This window comes from Dioscorea cayenensis, chromosome 2 (genome assembly GCF_009730915.1).
Source record: "Dioscorea cayenensis subsp. rotundata cultivar TDr96_F1 chromosome 2, TDr96_F1_v2_PseudoChromosome.rev07_lg8_w22 25.fasta, whole genome shotgun sequence".
Classification (NCBI taxonomy): Eukaryota; Viridiplantae; Streptophyta; class Magnoliopsida; order Dioscoreales; family Dioscoreaceae; genus Dioscorea; species Dioscorea cayenensis.
Genome location: NC_052472.1, coordinates 506275 through 529849, shown reverse-complemented (window position 1 = coordinate 529849; position 23575 = coordinate 506275). Strand labels below are relative to the sequence as shown.

At 33.1% G+C, this 23575-nt stretch overlaps 2 protein-coding genes across 6 annotated transcripts; both read left to right on the top strand.

Moving 5' to 3' along the window:
• The first annotated feature begins 5335 nt into the window (after nucleotides 1-5335).
• On the top strand, nucleotides 5336-15677 carry LOC120276631 (thioredoxin-like protein AAED1, chloroplastic). 3 transcript variants are annotated; one of them, XM_039283323.1, is made up of 7 exons: nucleotides 5336-5686; nucleotides 13611-13657; nucleotides 13771-13885; nucleotides 14922-14966; nucleotides 15042-15101; nucleotides 15213-15308; nucleotides 15371-15677. In XM_039283323.1, the coding sequence occupies exons 1-7, from the start codon at nucleotides 5399-5401 to the stop codon at nucleotides 15413-15415; spliced, it is 696 nt and encodes a 231-aa protein (XP_039139257.1). In that variant the 5' UTR covers nucleotides 5336-5398; the 3' UTR covers nucleotides 15416-15677. The 3 variants fall into 3 exon arrangements, with proteins under 3 accessions (XP_039139257.1, XP_039139258.1, XP_039139256.1); XM_039283324.1 differs by having other exon boundaries at nucleotides 5337-5686; nucleotides 15365-15484; XM_039283322.1 differs by having other exon boundaries at nucleotides 5341-5686; nucleotides 15396-15677.
• Nucleotides 15678-15773: 96 nt separating this feature from the next.
• On the top strand, nucleotides 15774-23459 carry LOC120276562 (AP2-like ethylene-responsive transcription factor ANT). Of its 3 annotated transcripts, XM_039283317.1 has the most exons (11): nucleotides 15774-16027; nucleotides 16187-16324; nucleotides 20421-21129; nucleotides 21212-21821; nucleotides 21917-21999; nucleotides 22103-22111; nucleotides 22193-22281; nucleotides 22358-22431; nucleotides 22525-22575; nucleotides 22673-22749; nucleotides 22833-23459. In XM_039283317.1, exons 3-11 carry the CDS (start codon nucleotides 20871-20873, stop codon nucleotides 23354-23356), a joined length of 1776 nt encoding a protein of 591 aa, XP_039139251.1. In that variant the 5' UTR covers nucleotides 15774-16027; nucleotides 16187-16324; nucleotides 20421-20870; the 3' UTR covers nucleotides 23357-23459. The 3 variants fall into 3 exon arrangements, with proteins under 3 accessions (XP_039139251.1, XP_039139252.1, XP_039139253.1); XM_039283318.1 differs by lacking the exon at nucleotides 16187-16324; XM_039283319.1 differs by lacking the exon at nucleotides 15774-16027 and having other exon boundaries at nucleotides 16102-16324.
• Nucleotides 23460-23575: the final 116 nt, after the last annotated feature.

Here is a 23575-nt window from a genome sequence, read left to right as displayed (position 1 = left end):
TGAGGTGTTTAGGATCCGAAAAGGACACGCATCTTTTGCAAATCCTGATGGAAAACGATAGCCGTCCATTTCTTGCTCCCCTTCTTTGGACCATCATCAATCATGTGGTTCTCTCGCGATCAAACACTTATGTTGATGTAAACGTGTCATCAGATCAGGGCCCCACGTGGACCCCTCTCCTCTTTTTTTCTCATTTAAACCCCTACACTTCCTCATATTTCCATGATTCCATCTACACATATATATATTACCATTTATATATATATATACAACTACCATAATTTTGAAATTTTTTTGAATTGCCAAGACCATTAAAGTACTTATATATTTTAAAAAAATTTGAAAAAAAAAAATAATAAAAGAAAAATAGAGAGTTAGAAATGTTTGTTAGTAAATGGCTTGGCAGGGGAAGGAAGATGTTCGCCTCCTGGTAGGGGACATGATGGTGGGGCCCAAAAGCAGCCGCATTTAAACTGTTCCGGCGTCACATCTTAATCAACCTTGACACGTGTGAGACCCACAACGTGGACATCTTTGTCCTATCCACTCCTCACTCAAATTACCATCTTGCCCCTTTCCCCATCTTTGCTGACGTGTACTTTTGTCCTTTGCCCAACATTCTCAGCTGTCACTGGGTCCCACTACCTTACAAACCTCTTTTTTTTTTCTTTCTGTTATTTAATTTCTTTTAATATATATATATATATAAGAAATTTATTTTTCCATTTCTAAGACATTTTATCAAAGTTTTTTTTAAAAAAAAAATCATTAAAAGTTGCATTATTTTTTACAAGTGTTTTACCATGGAAGATGTTGATATTTTATTTTACTACTTGGATAGCCCATATATTATATATTGAAATATTATTTTTTATTTATATACACTGTATTTATATTAGTGCTAAATCTTTAACGTTATATTTAGTTGGAGAATTTTTTTTTCTTACAAATAAAAATATTCGATCCAGTGGTATTGTTTACACCAAAACACATTAAACAGAATAAAACTAACCAAAAGTCCACAGTTATTAGAGCATATTTGTAATCCAATCCTTATATTTATAATGTAAGAATACACAAGTGAACTATCACTGTTTATATTAGTGTTAAATCTTTAATAATATATTTATTTGCAGAATTTTTTTTCTTTTTCTAAAAGACATTTGGTGTGGTGGTAATGCTGACACCGAAGCACAGTAAATAAAATAAAATCAAAAGTCTACAGTTATTAGAGTAGATTTGTAATTCAATCTTCATAAATACAAGTGAACTATCACTGTTTTTGTGCATGTCACTGTCTGCATACGTCCATATCGTATTTGCCAAAAACAAAAAAATATTTACAAACCAAGCATGTTCTAATTAATGTATTATAAATATATATTTTTTTAAAAATAATTATTTTAAATGTATCAGCACCAAAAATGAAGTAAATTTTAATTTTAAAAGAATAATTTTTTATAAATATTAATTAATATAAACTTTTATACAACAATAAACAAATTATTTTTATGTAAATATTATCAGTCTATTAGATATTTTTAACATTAATATATTTTTATATTATATTTCACTTAAATTTTTAGTTTAGTTTATTTTATTTTATTTTTTTCATATATTCAAATATTAACTCTTGGAACATTAATTTACTTGATATGTTCTATATTATTTTATATATAATTAAATAAAATACTAATTTTAAGCAAGGCTTTAGGAACACTTTGATAATCAAACACACAAATGCAAATGTTTGTTAGAGGGTTGCACTTGCACAATGATTAATAAATAGAAGAAAAGAAAAGGAGGTGTAGGGACATTGTTGGGAGGTGAGCCCTAGTCTCTAGGATGAAGTGAGGACATGAGAACCTAAAAACCCTAATCCTTTCTCTAGGGTTTTACAAAACAAAAGCATACTCTAGAGCCTAGGAGCCTAGGTATGATGTGTGCTTTTGTCTTCTTTTGGTCAAAGTCTCTCTATTTATTATAATGTTTTAGAAATAAAAAATATCCTCATAATATATATATATATTTATGTTTATAAAAAATAAAATTATATAGGGAGAAGGGTTCTCCATCTAATAATAATATTTATTATCATCATGCTATATATTATATTCTTTTTCCATAATCTTTCACCAAATTATTTTATGCTTTGGTTTTTTTTTTTTATAAATAAGTGATTTACTTTTTTTAAAAAAATAATTTTTATTTGAATTATTTTATTTTACTATATTGCTTCTCACAACTATTCACATTTTTTAAAGAAGGAAAATTCTACAACAGAAAGCATAAAGTAATATTTTTCTATATTGATATGAATTAAAAACTCTACAAAAATAAAAATTACTTTTAATAAAATTTTAGATTTTAAAAATTGTGTATAATATACATATATATATTTGTGATTTATTGATACCATCTGATTTTAAAATAAATAAATAAACCATATTTCATTCAAAAAGATAAGTAATTAATTAAAAAAAATAAGAATATAAATATATATATATATATAACAGACACCAACATCCACTAAACGTAAATCAGACAAGATGAACACATAAACAATATAAAACAACAATGAAATAATATCTGGATTAATTAATAACAACTTCAACAACTACAACTTCATTGCTTATGCTTCAAGTAGAAGTTTTGTATAAATATATAATTGTCTTATTAAGTATTTTTATTGAGTTCTTTTCTCATATATATATATATATTGATTACACATATAATAAATATGTCGCTGTTAATATTGTTATTTGTTTTTATTCTCAAAAATTGATTATGGGAACACGTGCATGTTTTTAGGGTTGGCCATGCAAGGTGGCGGGTTGTAAAACAATGAGCAAAGTAGGTTGGTTTAATGATTCCCAAAACAAGGTCACACACCATCCCCCATGAACATGTCTCACTTTAACCTTTACACTTTGAGAGTATCAAATATCAATGTCTAGGTTTTATATGCTCTTCTTCTTCTGCTCCTTCTTCTTCTTCTTTTATAATATTATTTTGTGCTTGGGAAATTAAACACCTCTCATTGGGACCATTTCCATCCTTTCTCCATCATCAAAATTCCCACCCCTACCTTTTAATCTTATATATATATATATATATATACACTTACACACATGCCAACAAATGCATGCATGGGTTGTATAAATGAATTTCCAATGACCTACCGAGTTGTATTTATATATATTACTTTGTTACACACATATAGTGTATATAAATGACATGTTAATGACCTATAGCTAATTAATTATGTTACCAAGTTCCAATTGAAAGGGAAATAGAGCTAGCTTAGGTACGTAGTATATTATATATAAACAACTTGTTAATTTATTTATATTAATATGTTTTGTTAAATGATCACCAATAACATCAAACAAGCAAATAAAAAATAAAAATAAAAAACAATTTGTTTGCATACCATTGTACAAGTGGGTAATTGCTATTTGCTAATATACCATTATAAAAATTATGTTTGTTACAAAACGTTTTTTATGTTTGAAGCTTGAATTATAAATTTTATGAAAATATAAATTAATGTTGGTTTTTTTGGTTTCTCAAAATCGACGAAGGTGGAAGATAAATAATAATTTATTTTTTACTAGAAGTGTTTAGATGATTTTTTGCTAGATGGTATATAAGTAGATAAGTTCATAATGGTATATAAACAAATATGTAAGTAATTTTTTTAATTTTTATAAGGTATGCAAGGCAAAAAAAAACCAAACAATTATATTTTACTTAATTCATTCCATATTCGATCGCATGTAAAATAAGGAAAAACAAAGTTGTGTGTTATTAAAATTTTGAGAAAAACACAAACAATATTTGATTTTTTTTATTAGATCTAAATGCAAATTTAAATCATATTTAATTAAAATTGATAATTATCTTTAATTAATTTTTCAATTAAAATACTTTTAATTACACCCTGAAGACTAGTCAAATCTAGATAGAATTAGCTCCTAAACCTTATTAAACTAAAACAACTAAAGCATCAAATCTTCAACAATATATGCCTTCTACCTCTCTTCCTTGATCTTGGGGACATTATCAAATAATCTTAAACTAATGAAGAACAACATCATATTAATTATATAATCACTAATAGTGTTGGCAATGAAGAAGAGAACAAAAGAGAAGTCCTTCAAGTGAGATTGGGGAGAACCCTAGGAATGATGCCTAAAATTATTTTACACACTCCTAGAAAGACATCATGCATTGGGAAAAGTTAATTAAGGATTTAATTAAAATTTCATCTTTTAATTAAGTTTTAACTAACACTCTTGCTTTAACTTAATTAGTTGTATTATGAGTGGCCGTTTCTCGTTAACCAAAGCTTCATGCATGCCTTAGCTCACATGCAAGTGTGTGTGTGGGAACTTTTGATTATTATTATTATTATTAGCTAATTATAATTAACACTTGCTTGAGTGTAATTAAAAAATTAATCATACTTAATTAGTCCCATTTCTTCATGTTCTTGGCTTTGGGATTTGAGCTTTAAACAAACCACAACATGTGCTTTGATGCTAAGCAATGACAAAGTCTAAAAAAGTTTGTTTCTATTTTATTTAAACTTAGTGTTGACAACAATATTGCCTTGTAACACTAGCACTAATCTTTTTACTTTTAGTGTGAGAGAAAAAAAAAACTCTTATATATATATATATATATAAATAATCATTTACTTAGAGTTTTATGTTAAATGTTTTTTTCATTATTTTATTTCTTACTTAAAGTAAATAAATTTTAATTTTATTAAATAAAAAGAAATGGCTACAAAACAAAACATGACAAAGTAAAACAAAACTAAACAATACAGAAAAATAATGATAAACATGAAATATGGTTTGAAAATTCACTTGTAGTAAATATAATAAGGCTTTATAAAGAGAAAGAGAAGCTAAATTGAAGGTTAAATAGTAGTTTTAAAGTAGATTATTTTTTAATTATGAAAATATTATCATGTAAATCAATTTAAATATTTCTTTTAGACACCATAAAATCATGTATATATTTTTTATCATATAAATTAAAATGCCCCATAAAAAAACCAAAAGAAATGAAATAAAATATAAAAAAATAATACTTAAAATATATAAAAAAAACATCTTAATAAAAATTATTTAAATTATATCTACAATTTCACAAAAAATTCAAGTAAACATTTTCTTTTAATGAAATTAATTAATATTTAAAAAGTTAATGAGCCCAATAAGGCCCATTAAGCTATTTCCATATTGGAGCCATGAGGCCCATAAAACTCCACGTGTTCATCTTCGGGCTTCGGGCCTCGTTTCCCGCCACACAAGCCTTCATCATCCGCGAAGAAACATTCAATTCGAATTAGGTTTTCGTTTTCAATCCAATTCACTAGGGTTCCATGGCGCTCATCTCTCCCCAAACCCTAGCCTTCTCCTCTCCTCGATCAAGCTTCTGCCCTTCTCCGTCACGTTCTACGGTCAATTTGAGCTCGCCCTTCGCTCAATCCATTGCCCGAAAGGCGCCGGTGAGAACGATCTCCGGGACGAGGTCTTTGACGGAGCGCTCAATGGCTTCTTCGGTTTCTGGGTTTGATTCTAGTGTCTTGGATGCTCTTGGTGATGTTAGCATCCTCTCTGCCGCCACCGATGAGCCGGTCTTCTTCCGGGATTTATGGGATCAAAACGAGGTTTGGCATTTCATTGGCTTTTTTCTTTTCTTCAATTTCTATCGTTTCTTGTTTTTGAATGTTTGGATTGTTAATTGCGTTTTAATAATTGAAATATGCCTGCTTTTTAATTGATTTGGATGTTGAATTGAGCGTTGTAGATGGGCATGTTTAGTGGTAGACGATTGCATTCCACTGTGGAATTCTAGTTGTGTGAATTCATCACTAAAATATTATTGTTTTGAAGCAATGCGGGGTATGGATGTAATCTCTGTAATATTAACAGGAACTTTAGGGAAGGTATATGTAGATGATGAAATTATGCAATCAAACAACCATGGAGACAAATCTTTGAATTACCTCGATGTTGCTAAGGTTTAAGTGGAAACTTTGAATGATGAAAGATTGGAAAAATGATGTTATGAATCTTATAAGCATGCAATCAGCACAAGATAAACTGAAAATTAAGTAAAACGGTTAGAATTTCTAAGCATGGCCATAAGGCACATAGATCATTGCCCTCAGATCGATTTTGTCTCTTTGCATGAGGTGTCATGGTGTCTCCGTTTTTAGGGTACAATAATTAGACTTCCAAGTTAAGTAAGGTCAAGTAAAGAAGATGAAGGGTGAAGAAGGACGATTACTGGTTATCACATGAGGAGTTAAGGTTTTTTGTGTTTACGTAATTGACGTAACCCTTACCCACATATGTATGTGAGAGTTGATCAAATCGTTAGATCTCGGAAGGTGCAACACTTTGAAACTAGATGTTGGAGAGCAAGTAAAAAAGAAAGAAAAAGGGGGAAAGGAGAGATACTCATGGAGTTTTCCGATGTCCTGGATGCAACACCCATCATTTGCTAGCATTGTGTGTGTGTGTGTGAGTTTAAGATTTTCATTTGTTCTGTCACCTATGAAGAAGTTCTCTGTGTTAAGAAGTGCCGAACCACCTTATATCTGTGTTTCATCTATATTTTCATTGCATTATATTATATTTATATTTTGTAGGGTTTAACTTAGGTAAATAACCCATTTATCACAATACTTACTCCCAACATAAGTAATGCATTTAGTGGTCATGGAAATTAGTGCTTGATTGTGGAACTAAAGTTACCAAATAAGGTCAAGCAAGCAACTTCGTTCTTGTTTGATTGCTAATTATGGGTGAAGGTTTTTGAACTCATGAGATGGTTCAACTTTATTAGTCTTGCCACCGAGAAAAAGAAAGGTTTTATTTTCCCTTCACAGTTACTTTTTGGCTTTGAAAGCCGGATTGCTTTTATTGATGGATTTGATGTTGTATGACATGGTTTTTGCCATTATCCAAAAAGCTTAAAAATTAAACCCTGCTCTTACCATAAATCAATTCTCATATCCTTCAAAAGATTGAAACAAATTCTAAATGACCACACGATTAGGATAGGTAAAATTTTGCCTGACACAATTTTTCTTGAAATTACCTTTTTCTTTCGTTCTGGTTAATTGCCTACATAATATTAGTAATTTTTACTTTCTCTTGGAGTTCTGGTTATCAAATATGTATTAAATCACTGATTTTGTGTAACCAAGACAAGGGCATCAAAGGTTATGGTAGTTCAGAATACCATCTCTAGATTCAAAAAAGTATCATTTATATTACTTGATTCTATGTAAAAATCTACATGAGGCTACTAGATAACCTAACTCAGCTTTGATGGAGGTTGTTGAAAAGTATACATAAATGTTACTTGCCTCCTGCCTGCAAGTAAGAAGAATATAAGTTACATTTGGCAGAAGATGGCATCTTGGATAAGCTTGTCATTCTTGTAGAAGAAGAAGAAAGCCTTGCAAGGAAAGCAACGACAGTGCTAACTAAGAATAAGCAAACCCTCACACAAAAACTCAAGCCACAATTTCACTTGTTCACATTAAATAGATGTCACACGATTTGCATGCGATCTTTTAATTTTAACACCCCCTCAAACTCAAGATGGGAGATAAGAAACCATGGAAGCGATTGGATGGATGTGACTCAGTGAAAGACATGTAATCTATGTAGTGGAAGGAGTTGATTCAAAATGTAGAGTGTCACGAAGAAAATGTTGACGAATAAAATGACAAACAATATTAATTTGCCTTGTTTGTTTATGAAAAATATTATTATATGCAATTTGAATAGTGTTGTGATAGTCGCAAAGGAGAGTCATTGAATGGGAAAGAGGAACACCAAGATCTTGAAGTTAGCGTAATTAAAAGCGCTAGGTGCCCTTAAGGCGATGAGAATGTAAATCGCTTAAGGCGCTAGGCCCCACCTTAGGCGCTTCCCCCGAGTGACATGAAGATGTAGTTAAAAATAAAAAATAGAAAGAATATAGAAAATAATATTGAAATTGCATAAGGTTGAACTTAAATTAATATAATAATCATCTACTAAACTATTGACGACCCAAAATAAATATATAAACATAAAACCACAAAAGACAATCTAAACGTTCAAGTTTAGCATGCAAAACTTCATTTAGAATCTTTCCCAATTAAACTTCCTATCTTTCACTTGAAATTTCTCAAGTTTTCCTTTGGTTTTCTTTTGAAGTTTCTTTTTTTTTTCTTTATTTTGCTTAGCATGTAATGCTATTCTTTCCTAAAAAGTCTCTCTATATTCCTCTTATTGCTTTAATTTTGTTTTGAAAAAATAGAAAATTTTTCTCTTCTTGATTGTTACACCCAACAAGTATAATTATTTATTACGTTATTCTTTCTTAAAAAGTCTCTTTTTATAGCCCTTATTGCTTTAATTTTGTTTTTAAAAAATAGAAAACCTCTCCCTTAATTATTACACTTTCCAAGTATAATTATTTATCAGTCCTTTATAAACGTATATTTATTGGTCTGTAATATAATCTCTTGAAAAACATTTAAAATTTATTAAAAAAAAAGAGAACTAATAAAGGTAATGTTTTTCTTGCTTTTTTTACCTTGCACTTGGGTCAAGGTGCTCACCTAGGTAACTCTTTTTTTATGATGCCTCGCCTAGAGGGTTATAAGGCGTTGTAGCTTCGCCTGGGCACCTAGGTGAGCGCTTGTTGTGCTTTTGATAACATTGTTTGAAATAGCCATCACAATCACACAAGCTCCGAGGTGGTGTCACCAAGAGCTTGATATTTGGCCTGAGTGTTGGATTAGGCAACAACAATTTGTTTCCTCCTTCATTAGATAAGGGAGTATCCCAAAAAGAATTAGTAACCAGTAGTGATTTTTTAATCAATGGGGTCACTAGCCTAGTTAGCATCAAAATATGTGGTAGTTCCAGTGATGAATGAGAAGAGTAATTAAGACTATAAAACATGGTTCCCTTGACATAATAAATAGCGAATAATGTGAAGTATAGCTGCGTAATGAGTAGTCTGAGAAGCAACCATAAATTGACTTACTACTTGTATAGCATAAGCTATGTTATAGTGAGTCACTATGAGGTAGGTAAGGCTTCCAACTAACTGTTGATAAAGAGTGGGATTATTCAAAGGTTTGCCACCTAATGGTGTGAATTTCTGATTTTGCCTCAAGAGGAGTTTGAAGCAACTTTAACATCTATAAGGCCTGCTTGAGATAGAAAATTTGTCGTATATTTTGCTTAGGAAAGGACATAGTTAGAAGCATCGGAGGTAACCTCTAGTTCAAGGAAATAAGCAAGATGACCAAGATCTTTCATCTTTCATCTCGAATTGTTGGTTAAGATAGCACTTAATTTTAATGATGTCTTAAAGATCACTTTTAGTTATAATTATGTCATCAACATAAAGCAACAATAAAATAGATCTGCATTGAGAGTGATAAATGAAGAGAGGATGATAATAAGAATTTTAGCTAAAGCCAAACTGAGTTGCAATAAAACTGGACTTTGTCAACCAAGGATGTGGTGCTTGTTTAAGACCATACAAGGCACAACGAAGAAGGCATACCTTATTAAGAAGGATGGTCATAACTAGGTGGAGGTTGCATGTACATCTCTTCAATATTTTCATTGAGAAAGACATTCTTGGCATCTATTTGAAAGAGTTGCTAATGTCTAATAGTGGCTACTACCAGTAAGTTGCGAAGAGGTAATGCGGGCAACAAGAACCAAAGTTTTTTCATAATCAATGTCATACTCTTGGGTGAAGTCCATGGCAACTAGCCAAGCCTTATTATGTTTAATAGAATTATTAGATTTGGTATTGGCTTTGTAAATCCATTTGTACCAACAATTGACTTTCCAAGGGACAAATCAACTAGATCCCAAGTATGTGTTCTTTCTAAAGCCTATAGTTCTTCTGCAATTGATTGGTGCCAAAGAGGATCAGACTTTACTTTTTGAAAAGTATTAGGTTTATGTAAAGAAATGATATCAGAATAACCATGGCAATCATGAAGGTGGGAAGGCGGTTGACTTACTATGTTAAATGCTTTAAGGTGCAGGAGCATATTAGGAGAGCTCTAACTCTTAGGCAAGTGGAACACTATCTGTGAGATCATTAAATGAGACAACTTCTGTGGGTGTGGCTGTAGTAGGATCATTAGAAGAACTAGTAGATAAATTTTTATAAGGTAGGGAATCTAAAGTTTTATTGGGAAACAAATCAATTGAGGGATTAGTAAAATACAAAACACTAAAGTTTGAAATTTGAAAATCAGATTAAAAAAAACAGCATTTTGTGCTTCCAAAAGATGATATAATGTGAGACTTGAAGTTGTTTTGAAATAAGATCCCAACATCAACAACCTTTATGCTTAATTCCATAACTTAAGAAACAACATAAACGGGTTATAGGCTCAAGTTTGTTGGGCTCGTGAGGTTGAAATTGAATAAAGCATATACAAGTGAGAACACGTAACAATTTATAATTAAGGAAGTATAGAGTTGTTCATAAGGAGAAATATTATCAATGGTATGTGTAGGAATGCAGCTGATATTGTAGATGGTTGTGAGAGCAACTTTTCCCCAGAAATGTTCAAGGTATTTTGAAGATATGAGCAAAGCATGAGCAATATTTAGGATATGCTTGTGTTTGTGTTTTGCACATCCATTTTGCTTAGAAGTTCATGGGCCAGATTGCTGAATCACAGTGCCCTAAAGTGAAAGAAATAAACTAGATCAGTTTCTCTATATTCCATGACATTGTCCATGCTTAGAACTTCTGTAGTATGAGAAAATTAATACAATTTTAGGAATTGTGGATTGAGTTTTCATGAGATAGATCCAAGTATAATTAGAATAAACATTAACAAAGTAACAAAATGCTTAGAACCTCCTATAGTCTCATGAGGTGATGACCCAAAACATCAAAATGCACAAACCAAAGGAAGCTAAAGAAACATCCCTTAAATTAAAAGGAAGACTATGATGTTTAGCAGGGTTAGAAGAAGTGCAATCATTATTTTCTTTTGTGGCTGATCCTAATTTCCCACTTGAAACTAATGACTTGGCTCTGGAAGAAGAGACATGAACTAAAATGAGAATGCCAAAGTTCAAAAGATGCAAAAGTAACAAAATTAGTTAGGTTCTTTTGAGAAATCTTCAAGTTGATTAGTTCAAACAGGTGTTATGATGTACTGTTGGACCTAAGAATATCTCCCAATTGAGAATCCTGCATGCAAGAACTATGATTGGAAAAAGTATCTTTGAGATCCAATCAAGTTAATACACCAATAAAGACAAGATTCAAAAATAATTTTGGAACATGAAAATATCATGTAAGTTCAACTTAGAGCTACATATGTTACCAATCTGACTGATTGGGAACAAGACAAGTTTTATTTTTGGTGACATACATTGTAGTTAAGAGTCATGTAATTGCAACAACCAGGCTCATAATACCAAGAGATAGGGTTACTTGTAGTAATAGAAAGAACAGAGGATGAACTCGTTTTCTCAAACAATTGTTTGACAAGATTTTCCAAGTCACCCATAGAAATAATTAAAGAAGGTGAGGAAGGGCAAGTAGTTGATCCCTTAGTGGTAGTGGGGACACTAGTAGTAGTGATTGGCACTTGATAGGAATTCTTTGAAGTTTGATGGCCTAACTCTGCAACATGTTTTTACAGCAAATAATAGCATTAAGAGATGAGAGGACCAGGCTATTTGCAATACCTGCAAACTTTCTTCTTTGAAGCAGTGGAAGATGAAGTAGAAACAGTCGATGATAGGGATGGCAATGGGGCGGGGCGGGAGTGGGGCAGGTTTCTACCACCACTGCCATGCTTGAACCATTCCCCGATCCCTCGCCCGCCCCACCCCCCGCCCGCCCGCCCGTCCGTCCGTCCCGCCATTATTATTATTTTTTACATTGTATAATTATGAATGTAAAGGTACAAACAACCAACTAAAATTGGGAAGAAATTAAGAATTTTTTTTTGTCAATCCCCTATAATATATGATATTTATTAATAAATTAAAATTACAACATATGCCTTTTTTTTAGTATTGAATTTTTTAAGCTAAACCATTAAAATACAAAAGTATAATCTAAACATACAATAGTTTTAATTGAGTGGATATTTTAATTTGCAAATTAAGAAAACCTAAAATGATATATATATATATATATATAATGGCATATAAATATAAATAAGTGCTTATCAGGGCAGGGTGGGGTGGAGCAAGCTAAAACCAAAACTGGCCCATCCTGCACTGCCCCATGCCCCGCTCTCCAATAGAAAACACCGCCCCATTCGGGGTAGATTGGGTCGGAAACCACGAATCAGCTCAGGTTTTGCCATTTCTAGTCGATGATGATGAGACTCTAGCAGCTAGATTATCTGAAGCATGAGCAGAACCTTGGGATTTAAAAGTAGCAAGTCTATTCTTTTTAGACCGAAATTATGAGATAGTAACATCAAGAGATGGTGAAAACTCTATGAAGTAATGAATTATGAATTGACCAAAGTCATCTATAAGAGTCATACATTGCTATTAGACTTGCATATCTCCTTGAGTTTAGTATAATTTTGGCATCTTTACACTTCCAAGATGGCTCAATCAAGGATATTTGGTCCCAGATGAACTGTATTTGGAATAAAATATCACGAACAAATTGACCAGGATGTTGTTTAAGATGAGCAAGATCACAAAATAATTTATATCCTAGTGCTCAGTCTTTATTACAATACCTCTAAGCCAAAAAATCCTAGACCTTCTTTGCTAATACAAAACCTGTCCAAATTGACTTTTGATTTGAGGATGAATGGTGCTGCAAAGCAATGTTATAATTATTTTTGCAATGCCAATCCTCAAACCAGTTATAGAATTCATCTTTTTTAATGGTTTAATGGCTTCACCTATAAAAAAATGCCACAACCTTCTTCCCTGAGGAAGCGACACATTTCATCAGTGTATAATAGATAATTTGAGCCATTGAAATCAATTTAAATAAGCTTATAGAACTTTGATATATCCATGAATACTGTTTGAAATGGAAGATAAAAACAAAAGATGATCACCAAGGCCAAATTAGGGTGAGTCCACATGGTAGATGGAAGTGTTGGAAAGGACTGAAAGCACGTGAGGCATGTGAAGACGCGTGGTGGGTTCCAATGGCGGTGATTTTCCTGGTGGTGGTTGTTTGAACACCAAGGAGTCAGGTTTCAAGATCAGATTTTTCGAAAGAAAGATGAAATCAGATTAACATATTGGCAGTAGCTCCAGTGTCAAGTAGAAAACAAGCTAGATTTGTCGAAAGATGGCGTCTTGTATGAGCTTGTAGTCTTTGTAGAAGAAAAAGAAAACCCTGCAAAAAAGGTAGTGGCGGCGCCAGCCAAGGAGCAAACCCTCACACAAAATCTTAGGCCATGATTTCACTTGTTCACATTAAAATAGATGTCAAGTGATGTGCACATGGTCTTGTAAGTTTAAAAAATAAAAATAAAAAGTGCACAAGTTCGATGATTTTTGGAAGGCAATCAAGAAAGCTTTTTTTTTTTTCTTTTGTAGGGAGTGGCTGTTGTTGCACTTTTGAGGCATTTTGGATGTTTCTGCTGGTAAGAATTCATTCCCTAAACTTAAGTTCAGTTTTGGTAAGGATAACCAATGATCTAGGATTCACCAATCATGCAGTGGTAATTCTTACTTTCGTCTGTGCATATTCTTTAAGCTGGGAGCTTGCTTCTGTCTTGAAAGAAGCAAATCCAACCTTTGATTCATCTGGCGTTAAACTAATTGCTGTTGGTGTTGGGACCCTTGATAAAGCTCATATTCTTGCTGAACAGGTATGTTTCCCTATTTTCTTCAAGTTGCTACATTAGCATCTGGTATGTATTTACAGAAGTTTTTCAGATAATCCTTTGATCAGACCAGTTTGGTTTTATTGACTTTCTCCTTTTGTAAGTTGTAGAACTTTTGTAGAAATGGTTTAATAGGTATTTGTAATCTATTCACAGGAATGAGGATTTTTTTTCTTTGTTTCATTCATTGTGATGAGATAAAACTCCTAAAAGATGGTAACACAAACATAAGTTTATATTGTCTAATCGTTAATGCGGTGTGACTAACTTAATCTTTTTCTTCTTCAGAAATAAACGTTTATCGTTGTTTTAATAACTTAAAGCATGACATTATTTGTGCCTTGAATGAATCATTCAATACTTTGTATAAAAGGGCTCAATAACATCAAAGTATCTGAGATCTTCTGTATTTCTGTGGAGCTTTCTCAAGTACCGGCATGATTTGTATTGAACTCTTTCAGATATGCTGTTCTTGCAATTTCCTCCACATATAAAGAAGCTGTAGTAACAGACATTTCCATGGGTTTTTGGTAAAAAAACAGATAATTTTGTGTAGACTTTTATAACTAGTCCTGCTTAAGTTTTCACATAGTTGAGTGCTTGCATAGCTGGAAATACCAGTTAGATATATTGCCTTGTTTAGATTTAGTTAATATTTATTACTGAATTGTGCAAAATAGGTGATGCTAGACAGGAAGTTGAAGATAATCTCTACTAAAAAAAATAAAGAAAACCCAGACTTTCAACAATTCATTTTGCTTCAAATCAAACATTGTTGATGTGCCCTGAATCTTGTTTTCAAGAAATAATTTTGCCTATCTTTTGATCCAGGGCATTCAGTTTAATTTTCACATTTTTCACTTTGTAACCTGATTAGTTGATAATTTGTGTAGAAAAGTCACTTATCCTGTGCTTGATGTGGCATACACTATATTATCATTTGTCATCTTTCATTTTTAGTAACATTTTCCTATTCTACTTTTGTGTGTTGCTGAACTTGTCTTGCATTTGGAATTGGCAGCTTCCATTTCCATTGGATTGCCTTTATGCAGATCCAAATCACAAGGTAATGGATCTTTCACCCTGTTAATATTCTTAGCTTACCGATTCCAGGAAGTCCTTACAATTTAACTTATTTCAGGCTTATGATGTCCTAGGCCTATATTATGGTTTGGGCCGCACATTCTTCAATCCAGCCAGTGTGAGTTTTCTGCTTGATATTTTCCCCCTAATATAACCATAAGAAAGAAAAGTGTACTGCAGAAAGATGACACTGCTGCATTATCTCTAATAAATAACTTGCATTCAATAGGTGAAAGTATTTTCAAGATTCGAATCTATCAAGAAAGCATTAAAGAACTATACAATTGCTGCCACTCCAGATGATAAAAGCAGTGTACTACAGCAAGTATGTGCTGCTGCTCTTGTATTCAATAGACTTTTTATAACTAACATCTTGACTAGTTCTAGTTCGTGATATACTATTACATTTCAGGGTGGGATGTTTGTGTTTAAAGGGAAGCAGCTGTTATATGCTAGGAAAGATGAAGGTACTGGCGATCACGCACCTCTGGAAGATATCCTCAACATCTGCTGCAAAACTCCAGTTCCATAAACATTGAATGTGAATAAGCCATTATAGATCACAATAAGTCAAACTTCAAAATCAAAGGTAACGTTTGTAAAACCGTTGGTATTCTGTCAACACTGAATGCGTTGATTATGTCAACACTGAATGCGTTGATTATAAATAAATAAATATATGTATTATATGCCACCAAGGATCTCACTGTTTATTTCACCTCCTAACATTTTGTGCCGTCCTAACATTTTGACATTTATTCTCTACATCAGATCTCTCAATATCTCGCATTAGACATGGAAGTTTCTTGAAAAATGCTTTGATATGCAGCTTGTCATTGCTACTGTTCACTGATGCAGGCAGGACCCTCCAATGTCTCATCAAGTTACATTCACAAAAAGAGATCATTTAGTCATGGAATTTATTAGAAAATGTACTAATTCTTTTGTTTGCAGCTTGCTAATACTAATCAACGGATGTAGGGGCCCTCCAAATCCAATGTGTTGCTAAGTTCATTCATAAGAGAAAAGCAGCAAACATATGAGGTCCTACTCTTGAACACAAAGCTTATTGAAATTCTATTATCAGATCTCCATGCTAATACTCATCCCTAGAGTTCATTGAGAAAAAGAAAAAGTATTGGAAAATGTTTCAATCGCTTGATCGTTTTTCAGCTTGACATTGCTACTGTTCAATGGATGTAGGACCCTTCACTGTATCTCCAATTTCATTCATTAAAGAAAAGCAGCGAAATCAGTGTCTTTTTGTTGGACCAGAAGGAGCTTGCTTGTTCCAACCCTTTGTCCAATCAAATCATGCATGGAAATGGAATCTCCTTGTTGGTATCTTTTCATCCTTCAATATCCCAGACCACTCTTTTCCTTTTTCTTCTTTGCATTTTTCTAATTTGAACTCACTGTCTGTTATTTCATCTTCCAACATGCAAGTTCCATGCCAAATAAGTCCCTGACAAGATGCCAACTAACAAAGTAGGTCAAAGTTGCTTGCTTCATAATAACTATACCCCCTCATTCATGACATCAAACTATATCGCTTTGGACTTCGGTAGGACTCCACTTGTCACATTACAATTGAATTGAGGATCTTTTTTTTTTTCTTCTTCTTCTTTCCTTTAAAAAAATATTTAATGAGTATTATTATATTCTGTACGTTAACCATACCTTATTCAAGACATCATCAAACTATAGCTTTGGTCCTTGGTGCTTCTAGGAGTGTCTTGCTTTTTTTTTTTCTTCAATTAATAGAACAAAGCTTAGTTCTTTATGAGAAATGAATATTGTTTTATTGCATATATATATATAAAGCAAAAGTAGGAGGGAAAAATGAAAACTCAAGCTTTCTTTTCAGCCTTAGCTCTCATCTCTAGTAGTAGCAGCAGTAGCAGTAGCAGGGCCCCCTAAAGACAACTTTTGCATTGAAGCCTCCTCTGTTCTCATCCTGCCTCTTTAATCTCTATCTCATTTAGTTTTGGAGAGAGAAAGCTAGACCCACCCCCCTCCTTTGTAGGCATGCTTGTTTTGGTGATTAGGTTTTAATTCCTTAAACCCCACCTTGTCCTCCCCTTTCCCATCACATTCTTTACTGAAAAAGAACAAAAAATAAAAGCTTAAACAAGGGTGTCCCAAAGATCATGAAGTGACCTTTGTATCTTTGCTTGTTTTAGGACATATATCTCAGATTGTGACTTGACCTCCTCTCTCTGTAGTAATAAATAAGTAAATATATATATATATATAATTGAAATAAAAAAAGAGTGTTTAAAGTTAAAGTCAGATGAGACTTTAATATGGTAACTTTAATCAGTGTGGTTGTAGTAGTAGTAGTAATAGTAATAGGAAGGAAGAGAGAATGTCATGTGAAGTCTGTATTATTGACTTTATTAGTTATGTTATGTTTGTGAATACTGAAAGTAGAGAGTGCTCTTGTCACTAAGGGACCCTCTTCTTCTCCTTTGGAGCTCTCCCTGACCTCTTGTAAGGGATCTTGCTTGGATTTTCTTTGGATTTTGTGTTTCCCATTGCTAAGACAACAACTCCCCTTCCTCATTTATTTTAAGTTTCTTCTTCTTTGCTTTCTTTTGTGTACCACTGCCCATTCCCTTTGCATCAACTTAGCTTTTCCTTTCCATCCCTATTCTTTCCTTTCTTCTTTACTCTTTCCATCCTAATACTTCTATCTATACTTAGACAAGAAAGTGCCATGCAAGTTTCATTTCACTCTTATTAAGTATACAAAAGTATGGCAGTATGGAAAAGCATAGAATGGGCTTCTCATTTGACTGCATTGAATACTTCATTACTGTTGTAGGATATATACATAGGACACAACTTTTTCTTGTGAAACATATCAATGAATTGAACTCTCTCAAACACTATTGACTTAATTCATGAACAAGAGGTTTATTAAACCAAGTTACCACTCTACTGTGAAACCTTTATTTGGGAGAGAAGTTAGTTACTGCTCTGTAGATGTGTGATTGAATTTTCTTATTGTAGGTTTATATATGTATTTACTTTATATTTATATATATATAAAGTATAGTGGCAGAGAAAACAACAAACAAATAGGCCCCCCTCTTGAATTGTCAAGTCACACTTGTTTGGACTTGTGGGTTTCTCGTTGTTTTGTGACACTGACCAAAACTATTCTGGTACCTATTCTATTTACCTTTTTTCTTTTATTTTATTTGAATGCCTTAAATTGAAGATGTTTTTAAGTTTTTATCCTGGATTTCAATTTGTTTTCTATTGTAGGTTGTTTTTTTTTATAAAGAAAAAAAAATTGTTTGAGTTATTATTCACCTATGATCTTGATGGTGTATAATAGTTTCTTACTGTTTTATTTTTAATATATATTATTTTATCATAATGAAGAATTAAATATTTAAAACAGACTTTCGATTTAGTGAATTTAAGCCACTGTAAATATATATATATATATAATTTTTATTTCTAAGATAGTGAGTTTACAATTAAATCTTTGTATTTTTTGAGTGAGTACATATGAATTGTGCAATTAATTTTCAAGTGACGTGTGCATGTGATTTGTCTATTTTATTAAAAAATAAATTAATAAATATATGTTCCGCTTAATTAGCACAAGCACAGGCACACTCTCTTTATTTAACTTAATTAATTAACAATTTTAGTTTTTGGTTCTAATTTTCTCAAGCTAATACTCACCCACAAAATGGACGGATTTATAATTTTATATAATTTTTTTTTTATAATATATACATACATTTGAGTTTTACTAACAGATATGCGGCGATTAATTAAACCTGTCCCAAATTCCCAATTGAATATTTAATTTCTAATACCAATAAAGTTACAAAAGTACCAAACCAAATGCTATCAAGAGTAAAATCAACCGTAAATAATTACAGAATCATACTTCCACACATTTAAAATGACTTCACTCTCCAAAGTCAACATTATTTTTTATATTTATATTTTAATATTTACATAATAAATTTTAAAAAAATCAAATATATAACTCTCATTAAAATCATCCCCATTATATATATATATTATATAACATGAGACAAGCTGCATCAAATTCACATGGAAATTGGAAGGGACTAATGCCAACTGGCAACTCTATCTTGTCTAGTAAATTTTCTCTAGAGTACACTCCCATGCATACTTCCAAACTAAGGTCCCCCTTTTCCCCTCCTAAAACCTAACCCTTTCTATATATATATATATTATTTATATATATATATAGAAAGAGAGAGAGAGAGAGAGCTCTAATTTATATATATATATATATATATAAAACTTGAGCTTTGGTTACATAAACTTTGAGTATGAAATTTGAAGTGCAGAGTTTATGGACTAAGTTATGGATTATTGATCATTAATAACTGAATAAGTATGTTTGGAAAGTCATAATCTAGTTTAAAAATTTGCACTTATTACTTTTTTTTTTTTACAACATGGGGCATAAACAATGGTCCATGCTTACATTTGAATCCATCTTTCAGTTCATTATTCTGACCAGGTGCCCCTCACTGTCACAGTTATTTATTTTTAGACACAGACACAGAGAGAGAGAGAGAACATGTAATAAGTAGAACTGTAGAAGACATGCCCTTTTTGCAAGGGTAAAATGGGAAAATTCATCAGATGACAGTACACACAACAACATGTGAACAAACATTCATAAATCTTTGGGATGTTTACTTTCTCACTTTGAAGAAGGAAAATATCAAAATGAATTATTAAATAGTTAATGGATGTCAAACAAATAATTGGCAAAGATTGACAAGAGTTGAAAAGAAGAAAAAGTGAAGGGGAATGCTTGATTGATTTCTCAGTGAAGAGTTATCTTTATTCAGAAGAGAGAATGATGCAATGTTTGACCATGTTAAAAATTAATGCTCTATTAGTTATTACACACATTACAAAAAAAAAGCATGATTTGTTTGTCTTTTTGAGCAAATCACATTGAACTAAACTCTGGTTTAGAATGAGGGAACAGCAGTTTGGATCTCAGAAAAGAAAAAAAAAGATGGCAAAATAAGTGTTAAAAGAGTTTGGTTGGTAAGAGTGAAAGTGTTTTGTTTTAGAATCATTCCTTTCTAAAGTGTTCTTGTGGTATGTTGTTGGTGGGATCCCCCAACTTTCATCATTACAATAATCAAAAGATATAATATTTATATCTAGTTTTATATAGGGCCCTCATAACACCAACCAAATCATGAAGACTAGAAATTCTGTCTTGTGATGACCATGCATGCAAAATATGCATGAACTGAACTCACTTTAGATTTTATTAACATCAAGCATTTCTGATTTCTTTATATATATATATATATCAGAATGGAAAATCAATGTTATCTTTTGTATGAGTTATGCTGTGTCTCTGTCTCTGTTTTTCTCTCTCTTTACTTTAAGGTGTTGAATTTGAATGCAGAATGGCAGATATATGGGCACAAGTTGTGAAATGAATAAGAGATTTAAATAGATCCTTTGAGTTATGCAGTGCAGGATGGTACAGTGATATTGTACTGTGTTGAAGTGACTGGTGGGACAATTGTCTTCCTTCTCAATCTATATCTCTCTCTCTCTCACACTAATTTTTTTCTCATGTCTATCATATTCTCAACATACTTGCAAAGCAAAGCACTCTCTCTTGGTTGGTTACTTGCATATGTAGGAGGAACACAGATCCCCATATATGTGGTGGTGGTAGTAGTGGTGGTGTGTGGGGGTTGTGGAGCTGATTGCAGTCATTCTCTTTGCTTAGTTTAAAGGGAGCAGTTTTGTTCTCTCTTCTGGAGCTTCTTCTTGTTCCTAATGGAGGAGACACAATGATTGTGCAACCAGCTTCACTGAGAAGAAGTAGAAGAAGAAGAAGAAGAAGATGAAATCTATGAACAGTAACAGTAGTAACAGTAGTAGCAGCAGCAACAACAACAACAACAATAACAACTGGTTGGGTTTCTCTTTGTCTCCTCAACTGAACATGGACTTGTCTACTGAAGCAGCAAACCATGAACACCAAGCTCAATGCAGCTTCTTTTTACCTTTTGGAGCTCAACCAGACATTCATGGTGGCTTCTACTCTCAACAACTCTCTATCATGCCTCTCAAGTCTGATGGTTCTCTTTGCATCATGGAAGGTCTGTCTACTTCTTCTTCTTCTACTACTTGTTTTTCTCTTTGTTGCAAAACTGTTGATGAATTTGGTGGAATGTGATGAAGGAATTGTGCCAACTCCATCACCAAAACTAGAAGATTTCTTAGGAGGTGGTGCTGGTGGTCCAAACATAGGGACCCATCAGTATGGCAACAATGATGGGGAAACTGTGGCATTAAGCTTAGACAGCAGCATGTACTACCATCAAAACCCTGAACATCAGAGCAACCCTAGAGTTAACCACCCCCTTGACCTCCTTCACCATCCTTCCTATTTCCAGCCATTACCAGAACCTATCTGCTCTGGACTTCCAAACCAGGACATGTATCAGAACCACCACCAGCAACAACAACAACAGCAGCAGCAGCCATTGGAGGAAGTATCAATGGTGGATGAAGGCATGCCAAACTTGAAGAACTGGGTGGCAAGACACTATGGTGATTTGCAGTCTTTGAACTTGTCCATGAGTCCTGGCTCTCAGTCTAGTAGCTGTGTCACAGCTCCACATCATCATCATCATCAGCATCATCATCAACTCTCTACTACAACTGAGTGCATTGCTTTAGATTCAACCAAAAAGAGAGGAACTGGAAAAGGGGGACATAAGCAACCAGTTCATAGGAAATCCATTGATACCTTTGGCCAGAGAACATCTCAGTATAGAGGTGTCACAAGGTTGTTATTATTATTAGTGTTATTACTAATTTATGATATGCTTTTTTGTACTGTTTTTCTTTTTATATTGCATTGTAACATTGCTTGAAAACCAGGCACAGATGGACTGGAAGATATGAAGCTCATCTTTGGGATAACAGCTGCAAAAAAGAAGGCCAAACTAGGAAAGGAAGACAAGGTTTTTTGTCACTCTTGGTTCACTTTTTGTTTCTTCTTTTCTTTTTAACTGATTTAGTTTTGTTGTTTGATTGGTGTATGTCTTGATACACTCTACTGCTCAGTTTATCTAGGTAAGTTTCTCTCTGCTATTTATTATATATATATGTTATTTTTTTATTATAGGGATGAGCATTTCTTTGGTGTTGATTTAGGTGGGTATGATATGGAGGAGAAGGCAGCAAGAGCATATGATTTGGCTGCATTGAAGTACTGGGGAACATCCACTCACATTAATTTCCCTGTATGGTTTAAATACAAGCTCTGATCAATTTGATAGTTGAGATTTGAGAGCTGAGATCTTGAGCTTTTCAATGTAGCTGGAGAATTATCATGAAGAACTTGAAGAAATGAAGAACATGAGCAGGCAAGAGTATGTTGCACATTTGAGAAGGTAATATCTGTTTTTATTGTTTACTCTCAGTAATGACAAACATGATTGTTGTATATATTTCGACAGACATTTTTACGGCATTTGTTTCTGCAGAAAAAGCAGTGGATTTTCACGCGGAGCTTCGATTTATCGAGGAGTCACAAGGTTGATTTTCTTTGCCTACATTCACTACTCAAACAATAACTCTATTGTAAAATTAAATTGTCTTTGATTTCTGTTTTTTTTTTTTTTTTTCTTCAAGACATCATCAACATGGAAGATGGCAAGCAAGAATTGGAAGAGTTGCAGGAAACAAAGACCTTTATCTTGGAACATTCAGTAATATAATCTCACAGAAAATTTTTCAGATATAAATTCATACAATGCAATCAATTAGAGAATTTCATAAATCGAATGCGCAGGCACTCAAGAGGAAGCAGCTGAAGCATATGACATTGCAGCAATCAAATTCAGAGGGGTGAATGCAGTGACAAACTTCGACATTACAAGATATGATGTAGAGAAGATCATGGCAAGTAGTACATTGCTCACCGCCGATCTTGCCAGAAGAATTACCGCCTTGCCCGATGCTGTTATCGATGTGCCGGCAGTTAACAACAGCAGCAATGAAGAGTTGAGCAGTGGTGGGTCTGATTGGAAGATGGCACTCTATCAGTCTCCTCAGCAAGTATCAGCAGCATCTCTGCATGGAATTGCTGCAGCAATGGAGGATGCCGGAGATGTTGGTAACGTGGAGTTATCGAGAGAAAGAAGTCCTGAGGGGACCGGGACGGTGACAGTGGCCGGAGGTGAACTCTCAATGCTTCATTCTAGGCCGCTGCCGCCACCACCGCCGCCGCCTTCTTCAATGTTCATTGGTGCAAGTCCTGTTACTGTTAGTCCTTGGATTCACTTGCCATTGTTTGCTGCTTGGACTGATGCTTAGAGTGCTAACAATAGTCATATAAAGAATGTGAGCATTAACAAGAGAAAATTTTAGGGTGAGATGTAGAGAGATCATCAGACAGTGTATCTTTGATCTGTTTTTTTGTTTTGAATGTTATTTGGTAACAAGTTGAATGCTTACTGGTTTGAAGCCACATCACTGATTTCTTTATTGTGGCTTTGCTTTTGTCATGTCTATTCCTTTTATTTTGGTTCATTA